General features: G+C 31.5%; 1 protein-coding gene across 1 annotated transcript; it reads right to left on the reverse strand.

Moving 5' to 3' along the window:
• Window positions 1-6,937: 6,937 nt before the first annotated feature.
• Window positions 6,938-10,145, reverse strand: LOC124843033 (uncharacterized). Its single transcript, XM_047319655.2, has one exon. The coding sequence runs from the start codon at window positions 10,090-10,092 to the stop codon at window positions 7,099-7,101; it is 2,994 nt and encodes a 997-aa protein (XP_047175611.1). The 5' UTR covers window positions 10,093-10,145; the 3' UTR covers window positions 6,938-7,098.
• Window positions 10,146-10,361: the final 216 nt, after the last annotated feature.

Raw genomic sequence — 10,361 nt, forward strand, 5'->3', positions numbered from 1 at the left:
ATCCATAAACCTATCGTAAACACAAGTTTGCACTCTTAAATAATTGAAAAACTACTAACATATTCTCATCGATGTCTTTTAGAGATTTCATCACATGTAGCCGGATAAATCCTCTAAAGAGTTTTTATGTCCTATGTTTGTAAATTTATGTTTATTGTGTACACATCAAACGTAAATGTTTTTAGAAAAAAGCTAATGCGCTACATTTCTTCTCACTTTCTACCTTGCACGAACTTTACCTTCGATGATGACAAATATTTAATGCATTTTAGGATTTTCATTATTGACCTAAATATGCATTTTTTTTTATCATTTTCGGGGTATGTAGTACATTGAGAAACATAATTTTTTTCAAATATTTTTCTAAATTAAGTTTCTCCTTTAAATCTATGAATATCCTTTATTTTACTTTCGTTTTTTCAACACTTTCAGGAGTTCAAATTAAGAACAAAGTGTGGGTTATTGGGATCTCTTCCTATGTGGAGAATATGTCAAAATAATGTGGTTCATTATGTCTCACTTTGTTTAATGAAGAGAGGTCAGATTGGTATGACACATTAGAGTCATTTGAAGAGAGGAAAAAACCAAGTGAGAGAGAAAAGAAGAGAAAAAGTCTTTCTCGCATAACACAAAGTCTGCACTGGTGTTTTCGTCGTTGTAAAGTCATTCACCATTGGATCGGGTTGATTTTTGGACAATGGGTTCTAGACGTATGGTTCTTCATTTTCACTGTTGGAATCGCCAATAGAAAGTATAGTTTGGAAGAAAATAGCCTCACATCAGCAGCTTGGTTTTGTAGAAGTTTCATCTTCTTTGTTGTCATTTGTAAGCATTTGTGCTTAGTTAATTTGGCTGATTGAAAACATCATTTGGTGTTGTTATTGTAGACTCTTTTGTATCCTATTATTAATCATAGTGGATTTATTTTTATCTGGACGACTCGTGGTTTTTACCCTTACATTGAGGGATTTTCTACGTTAAAACCGTTGGTGTCTCTTTATATTTTGGATTCTATTTTTTGCTCTATTTGTTTTTTGTGCTCCTCTTATATTCTCACAAGAAGGAAGATTAATTTTCTGCTGCTTTACTACTCTTTGTTGAATTCTTATTGTTTTTTACCCTTTTTCCACCACAAACTCCGTCTCCATATGCTATTCTTTATCTGCCTGTAGAACTTGGAGTCTCTCCTAAACATAATCCATCTTTGCTTCTAGATGAAGCTTTTTGTTCTCTAATTGGACCTTTTCATCTGAACTATTTTGCAAGGAAGTAAAATCTAAACCAATGCTCATGACCCGTTTTCTTAAATGTCTCATCAAATTGAATGGGAGAACCCTCTTGACTTTTGTACACATTGCTTGCGTTCCATCACGAAGCTTACCATTTGCCAATTCATTTGCTAATTCAGTTTCCAACTTAAGCATCTCATAGCATTGCAAGAAAGTCAACATTGTGGTCCTTCAATTTTGAGCACCATTAAATAGAGTCAATAGAGAGACCAGGAAGACATTTTGTGCACTTGTATATCAACCATTGAACACGTTCGTGGAATTTTTTTTCTTCATATAGATCTCTTTCTCAATTTATTTTTACATGTAGATCCAACGCAAAATTAATTTTTAAAATATATTATATTACTATTCATCAACATAATTTGACTTTTAAGAGGTTGAATTTGTACATGTTTTTTTTAGGAATTTAATTCTTTAGGAACCAAATTTTAGACAGAATTTTATATCCCTTTTGTCTTCGATGAATTTGGAAAGGACAATTGTTAGCTGGTTGGAATTTGACAATTCTAATTTTCATTTTACATTTTTCGCCGTGTTTTCTCCAGAGAAATAATTTTCCTAACAGCACTGTTGTGCAGTTGAAAGAAAGGTTTATTTCGGAGAAAAAATTCTACAGAATAGAATTTTAGCCTTGAATAATACAGTTATCTACTTCAGGAATTAATTTTGCATTGTGTCTTCTTGGAAAAATAAATTTGAAATGGGATTTATTTGGGGAAAAAAATTCCACCAAGGCGGTTTATAGTTTATATAACAACTGCCCAATATAACACACAAATCCAGTTGACATGACTACTTCGAAAATCTCTTTAGTTCTGCTGAAAATTGAAGAACCATATAGTTAATAATAAAATTTGAAATTAAGATATTGAATTAATTTGTTGACAAAAAATAATATAATAAAAAACCTTAAATAAATTGTAGGGTCTTAGAGGAAAGACAACAAAGGAGAGCGGAAAAGACACAATAAAAATAAATAAAAATAATGTATTTGATGGAAAAATTTAATTTAAAAAGATAATTAAAATTGTGTAGAATAAATTTTAATTGGTTTGAGAGAGGAAACAAATTAAAAAATTAATTTAGGTGAAATGTAATTTGGTTTTATAGAAAATATAAATGATTTTAAATTTAAAGATTGAAAAAGAATTTAAATTTTGTTATTTTTCTTATAATTGGTGGAAAAATAATTTTGAATGGATTTTAAAAAATGCAATAGCGAATATTAAATTTTATTTAAAAGAATTAATCAAAACTGTGGAGAAAAAAAATTCAATTGGTTTGAGATAGCAGAGAAATTAAAAAAAAATTAAGGGGTTATACAATTGGGTTTTTTAGAAAACATTGAAATTTAAAAGTTGAAAAAAAAAATTAAAATCTTTATAAATCTTAATTTTTATTTTATTATTGTGTATGAATATTTGAATTAAAATGACCAAAACCCTAATATAATTTAGAAAATTTCCGAAATACATTTGTTTTATAGTTATATATAGTTGATAGCAGAAGTCAACTAATAAATATGTTATTTCTTGCAAAGCTATGAGATACTAAATTCGATTTTGTTATTGCATAAGTTCTTTTTCTTACTACACGTCTATGATTTTTCTTACTACACGTCTACAAGAAGGATTCTTCAACTGAAAATACTAACGAGGATTCCATGAATATATCAGATTCAGAATTGGATATTAGAATGCCTATATGGAATTTGCTTCTATGTTTTTAAGTCTGTTATCTTGTTTTGGTTATGCTTATGGCATTATATGCCACAACTTTTTGCTTTCATCTGATTGTAATCATTTTGATTAATGAATGAAATCAGATTTCGATTTTAATCAATTTCAGTATGAATTTGTGATTGTTGACTTAATCTAATTGAAACTCGATTAACCTGTATGTATGTATGCAATCTGATCATGTAATTGTTATATCATACCATTGCATATTCATATCTTAACTGTGATAATTATGCATTGCATTGTTACTAAAATTCTTGATCTAGTTAAGCTTGAAAGGTTATGCAAGTACAATGCTTGCTAACAAAGCTAAGATGGAAAATCAACATTACTCTGTAACAAGAAATCGATTATGATAAAACCCTAATCGATTGATTTTTGTCATTCGGTTTGAAGATTCCAAACTTTTGATATTTGATATCTTTAAACCTTATTTTATTATCTGTTGATTGTTTATTCAACTTATATCTCTGAGTTAATTCGCTATGAATATATTTTGAGATAATAAGTGATTAACTTGATTTGTTGATTCAAAATGTATTAAACCGCTCTAATATGAAGTGATAATAATTGCTCTGATACATTGGTTGTATATGCTCTTATATGCTAAGTGTTACATACTCTGATATGTATGTATTATGCATATGTGATTTGATATTGAAACCTGTATAATGACAGGGGAGCATTGCATATTGCTGATTTGTTCACATATTTCCAATAAGGGGGAAGAAAATAATGAACTAATGTGAATATCATTGATAGGGGGAGCATCAAATTTTTCTGTTATTATAATTGGTGCATCTCCACATGCTTAATTATCTTTATTTCAATTACAGTATGAATACCTTTTTTGCTAATGCCCAAAGGGGAGAATATTTGATGAAATTTGGGATAATTGTAATTGAGGATAATCTGTATTTGAATTGTGGTTTTACAACATGGTTTTATTAATCATGGGTTGTGCATCATCAAAAAAAGGGGAGATTGTTGAGAGGGGAGCACAAGATTAGCTTAACCCACAATCTTAGTGATATTTGTGTTTTTGATGGTGACAACACATAATGAATATTAACACATGTTATACTGTGTTACACATGTTATGTTGTGTTATACATACTATATGCTTATGCTTATTCTTATTGTGTTATATTTGTACAAGCATATTGTGTTGTGTTGATCATTGCATACCACTGTAATTGATATGTGATTTTATCTGTGTATGCAAAATATGAAGTTTTGGAAATGAAAAAACACAAGCACCTAGCTTCGGCCATTTGAGTTTTAAAGTATGGCAAAACAACAAGTTTTAAGTCGATTAGATTATTGGTTAAATCGATTAAAACTCGTGTGTTTGCACAATTATTTTTCAAGAGTGCTGTGATGTATTTCAAGAAGAAAATTTTTCAAAAATATTCTAAGTGCTTTCTACTTAATCGATTGTATGCTACTTGTATTCGATTAAGTTGATTATTGTTTTGAAAACTGGTTAAATGCTTGACATAACTGTCACAACGGTCATATTTTTAAATATGTTGACCAAACATTTATTACAAGTCGATTACATTAATTGTACATTCAATTAATTGCTTAATTGCTATTAATATGTTATAACTGCTAAATGTATTTCATTAGATTAATAGCATAATCGATTAAAATACGTATGATTCGAGTTATATTATATATAGACGCATGATTTGAATTCAAGATGAGAATAATAATTTTACACTTTCATATAGGCTTTCAGTGATTGATTGAACGTCTTTTAGAAGAGAGAAAAACTCCAAGAATCAAGAACTACAAAGTCTGATCGTTCTGCACAGGAAGGTGCATTTTGTTTGATCAGGAAAAGTTTTGGCAAACGCTGAGTGTTGCTAGTTTCCCTGTGGTGTTACAGGAAGAAGAACATGGTTCTTCGACTTTGATGGTGTCTCAAAGGGGTTGACAGTAGAAGAGGATTGTTCTTGCTGCTTGTCTGTTTGTTGTATTGCCTATAGCTAGATTAATGAGTTAGAGAGGTGATTTACATTTTGACATGAAGTCGCTGTAAAGCCCTTGGTGTAAAAACTCAGATCTATATAGTGCATTGACTTCCAACTCAGGTTCATTGGAAGGACACTAGATGTAGGCTTGGCCGAACCAGTATAAAAACTCAGTGTTTGAATTTTCTTATCCCTTCTTTCTACATTAAATGATTATATTGTCATTACATTCGATTAAGTGAACTGCTGCATTACACATATTCTTACTTACGATTCAAGAAAAGTTGAAAGACTTTCTGTTTTGCAAAAAAGATTTTAAAAAACTATCATTTTTATACAACACCAATTCAGCCCCCCTCTTGGTGTGAGAAACGAAACACTTCTTTTTTTAACAATATGGAATAAATGGAAGGACGTGTTCAGTAAATTGAAGATAACTTAGTCGACTTATCTCTAGACATGAACCAACAATTGACTAAATTCAATTTCAATGTGAACTTAATTTTTTATAAATAAGAAGATTAAGAGGATTTTAATTGCATGATTGTATTACATCAGTTTATCTATTCGGTTCATTATATTACATGAACTTATCTCTTCGCTTGATTATATTACATAAACTTTAATTATATTTTATTACACAAAACTTGTTCAACTTTTTTTATTGTTATTTACACTTACTAATTAAGCTTCAAATCATAGATTATAGAATAATTGACGAAATGGAGAAAGCAAATATTGAAACAAGAAGATTGTCTGCCATTGTTGACCGATAAATTATAGCCGTGAAATGCCAAAATCTTTGCTTATAACCACAAACAACCAAATTTCTAGAACTCATTCATCTCAACATACTCTAGATGAAATTCGTAACTTGTTAAAGACAATGAACATTGAAGACAATAACTTATTCAGATAGTGCTTCAATTTTCTGTCTTCACACTCATCTCGTACACGTCGTATAATAGGGATGCTGACACAATATTGTTTGAATAAGTTGCTTACTAAACTTTAATATGAATTATGATAAATATAACGATAACTTATTATGTGCCTATATTTTGTATCTCATGTAATATTTTAATTTCACTTTATTATTTGGTTTATCATGAATATTCAATTTTAATACAAAAAGATAAAATTAAACCACTTATCACTAAATTATATTTTTAAAAAATTAAATTTTAATTAGAAAATTATATTCTTATGACTAAATTATATTATTCTAATTTTTTTAATTTTCCTTTTTTCTATTACTTAAAATATTTTTTTACCAATAAATATGTTTTTCATAAATATAATTTTATATTACTATTACTACTAAGGAAAATTTGATAATCTTATTTTTTTATCAATTAAAATATTTTTTTATTCATTTCATTGGTCAAATTTTACACAAATTTTACTTTTAAATCTATTTTCAATTACCTTGATATCTCTTCAAAGAAACAACACACAATTTAATCTCAAATTTCTTCAAATACATTGTCTTCTTCTCCCTTAAATTCACTCCGTCATCTAAACACACCCTAAATTATCTTAACCTATTGCTCTAAGAACTCCTTAATTTAAAAATGAAAAATAACTAAATGAATTAATTATCTAGTATTTCCCACACATGGTATTCTTTTTATCACTGAGGTGTTATATTTTAATTCTATTTTTCAGTATTTAATTTTCTAATAAAAAAAGCAATATTATATGACAATGTATAAAATTTATGTACAACAGTGGTGTAGGCAAAAACTTTTTCAAGAGTCAGTAAATACGAACTCGTTTCTTCATGTTGAAACTCTAAATTATATAATAATAATAATAATAATTATTATTATATATTTCTATTACTCAAGTCACCAGAACATCAACCTTAAATGACAGTAGAGTAGGATGTATCACTCAGATTATTTGGGAATTGGAAAAGGATATATAACATGCAACATTTTAGCAATTATTAGTTAAACAATAAATTCTACAAGTTGTATTTATTACTGATTTACAAAGTCGAAGTAATTACTTATCAAGAAAAATAAACACGAAATCGTCCAAGAGAGTAAAAGATTCAGAATGCATAAACACTACCACAATTTGTCACTCAGCCTCATGGATTCCTGTCCATCTTTCCTTAAAAGTTGCTAAATGTATTGCCAAGGAAACTTTTATCCTGCGTGTAGACTCATCAATATATTGGAAGTAAGCAAGCCTCCAACTTCTCCGCAACAACAAGCTTCCAGTCACAGCCCAAAATCCAATAAAATAACCAAGTGCAATGACAAAGTAAAACAACAATTTCTCTACTTTATCCTCTTTCTGATATTTTTCTTCATTGTCATTGTCACGTTGCAAATTATCATCAGAACACTTATTTGGCAGGGGAGGTCCACACAGAAATGTGTTGCCACCATAAATAAAAGAATCATCAAAGGTTGATAATTGAGTTCCTATGGGAATTGGTCCTGAAAGGTTGTTGTAGGACAAATTTAAGTGGCTTAACCAAGTTAAACTAGTTATGCTTTCTGAAATTGCACCCGAAAGTTGGTCATGAGAGAGGTCAAGAGATTCGAGGGATTTCATGTCCCCTATCCTTTTTGGAATATGTCCTGACAAACGATTGTGTGATAGATTTAGGCTAAGCAATGCACCAAGTGATGTTATTCCTTCTGGAATAGATCCAATCAAATTGTTATTTGACAAGTCCAATGTGACCACGAGTTTTAGATTTCTCGTATACTCAAGTTCTCTTCCTTTCGTGAACACTCTAACTTCTTGTTCATACCATTCAACCGATCTAGTAGGTTGATTTACAGCAATATTCTTTTTTGAGGCCATACCTGTGAGATTTCCGATGCAATGAGGGATTGGACCGATCAAGTTGTTTTTTGAAAGATCCAAAATTTGCAGTGCAGAAAGTTGGCACAATTGTAAAGGAATTGTTCCATTCAACCTGTTTTGCCGTAGCCTTAGAATCTGCATCGAGGAAAAGATATTCCCCATCCATGAAGGGATAATCCCAGACAAATGGTTCTCTCCAGCATCCAAAATTAAAAGTTGATTTAAATTTCTCAAAGATGATGGAAAGCCCCCATGAAGGCTGTTATTGTTCAAATGTAACCATGCCAACGTGGGTAGATTACCCAGAGAGCTAGGAATGACACCTGATAATTTATTGGATGCCAAATTTATGACACCGAGTCTTTGAGTAACATTCCAACAATTAGGAATTTCACCAACTAACATGTTTCCTGAAAGGTCAAGATTGTACAAGGAGCCTATTCTGCACAATGAGTTTGGAATGGGACCACTTATAAGGTTGTTTCCAAGAAGCAAGTAACCGACATTGGGCAAACTATCAGAAATATTTTGGGGAAGTGACCCGCTGATACGATTATCGGTGAGATTTAAGTAGACAAGTTGCCTGGGCCATCTTATGTCAGACACCAAATTCTCCAGATCATTTAGGGATATGTCTAAGTTGTGAAGGTTTAGAAGCTGACTAAGACTGAAAGGAATGTTTCCATGTAACTTATTTTCAGAAAGATAGAGGGTCGACAAATTTTGAAGTTGACCAATATTGTGAGGAATGGTACCATTTAAAGAGTTTCGGGAAAGATCTAAATCTGTTAGGCTTACAAGTTGCACTAAACTCCTTGGAATGATCCCATCAAAATGATTGGAAGAAAGAATTAAAATCTTTAAACTGACAAGTTCCCCGATACAGTCAGGAAGAGAACCGGTGAAGTTATTGTTGGAAAGCACCAAATTCTCCAGATTGACAAGTTTTGTTAATATATCACAAGGAAGTGATCCCTCCAAATTACTGTCAGTCATAATCAACGATCTTAGATTTTCAAGCTGTTCCAACCATGCTGGCAAATGACCATTACATTCGTTGTGACTTAAATCCAAAAGTATTAAATGGTGCCTAATGCATTCAAACTCTATATGGTTTCCAAGTGCATCACTTTGAATTTTGTTTCTTGACATATTTAATTGTTGAAGACGGCAACAGTTTCCCAGAAGAGATGCCAGAGATCCCTCAATATGATTTATATCATTACCTGAAAGACTGAGATATTGAAGACCCTTTAACTCACCTAACCACCCGGGAACAGAATCAAACTTGTTTTGTGAAAGGTCGAGATAAACCAGGGAAGTCAGATTCTGCAAAGCAGATGGAAGTGAGCCATAAAGAGCATTACTATCAAGAAATAGACTGTCGAGGTTAGCACAGGTTTCCAACCAGAAGGGAGTGGAATTCAGGTTGTTGTGAGAAAGGTCAATGACTGCAATGGAAGTCATATTTTGAAAAGCATCCAGAAACGAAGTCTTAAGTCCATTTTCTGCTAGATTGAGGTCTTGCAGTCTGGAAAGGTTTGTGGTGCTAATATGTTGATGGGTGTGCAATTTATCAAGTCCACAATTTCTCAAATCTATTTCTAATAAAGAAGGAAGCATGTTGAGTGACTGCAACAAATTTTGTGCTTTATCAAGATTCACATCACTCATGTAAAGGTATTGGAGGGATGAGAGTTGAGAAATCCAGTAGAAGTCATCCGCATACAAAAGAGGATTGAAGCTCAAATCAAGAATGATCAATTTTGTGAGATTCCCAAGATTGTATGGGATCCTACCACTAAAATGACTATCAGAGAGATAAAGGAATTGCAGATGCTGCAGCGTTTGAATGAACGCTGGTATTGAAGTATTGTGAAATCTGTTTCCACTCAAATCTAAATAACTTAGATATTTAAGCTGCAATATAGAAGGGTGAACATGTTGAGCTTCAAGGACATGATCGTAAAACTTACAGTTTGGTTGAAAATCTCCTTGTAAGGGATAACAAGGATTTCTGAGATCTAGCTTGACAACATGGCCTGTAAGATTATTGCAACCTACACCTTTCCATTGGCAACAACTAGTTCCTTCCCAAGATGAAAGGCTTGAAGGATCTTTGAAGCTTCCTTTGATCCTTAGAAGAGCTTGCCTTTCTTCTTCATTGCAACCAAGTGGTGCATGGCCACATGAACATAACACCGCAAATGCTGCAGTCAAGAGGAAAACAATAGTAAAAGGCAACCCCAACATGTCTGCAGAAGAGTGTCAGAATACAAAGAACAGAGTTGTCGATGAGCAACAAAGTCGACAATATCAAATAAAACTCTGAAAGCAGGAAACTGAAATATTGATGACTCGGCACCACTAGTAAAGTGGTCAAAGCAAAAGTGTGGAAGTTTGGTTTTTGTGGTCAAAGCAGGCAATTTTATTAATAAAATTTAAATGTCTAAGATAATTCTTATGCACCGGAAGATAATGATATGTACATGTAGAGGATATTACACATAGGAATGATTATT

This window comes from Vigna umbellata, chromosome 10, assembly GCF_029865625.1.
Source record: "Vigna umbellata cultivar VRB3 chromosome 10, Vumbellata_1.0, whole genome shotgun sequence".
Taxonomy (NCBI): Eukaryota; Viridiplantae; Streptophyta; class Magnoliopsida; order Fabales; family Fabaceae; genus Vigna; species Vigna umbellata.

Excerpts from the sequence above, each read along its gene's own strand:
- LOC124843033 (XM_047319655.2), bottom strand. The coding sequence starts at position 10,092 with ATGTTGGGGTTGCCTTTTACTATTGTTTTCCTCTTGACTGCAGCATTT.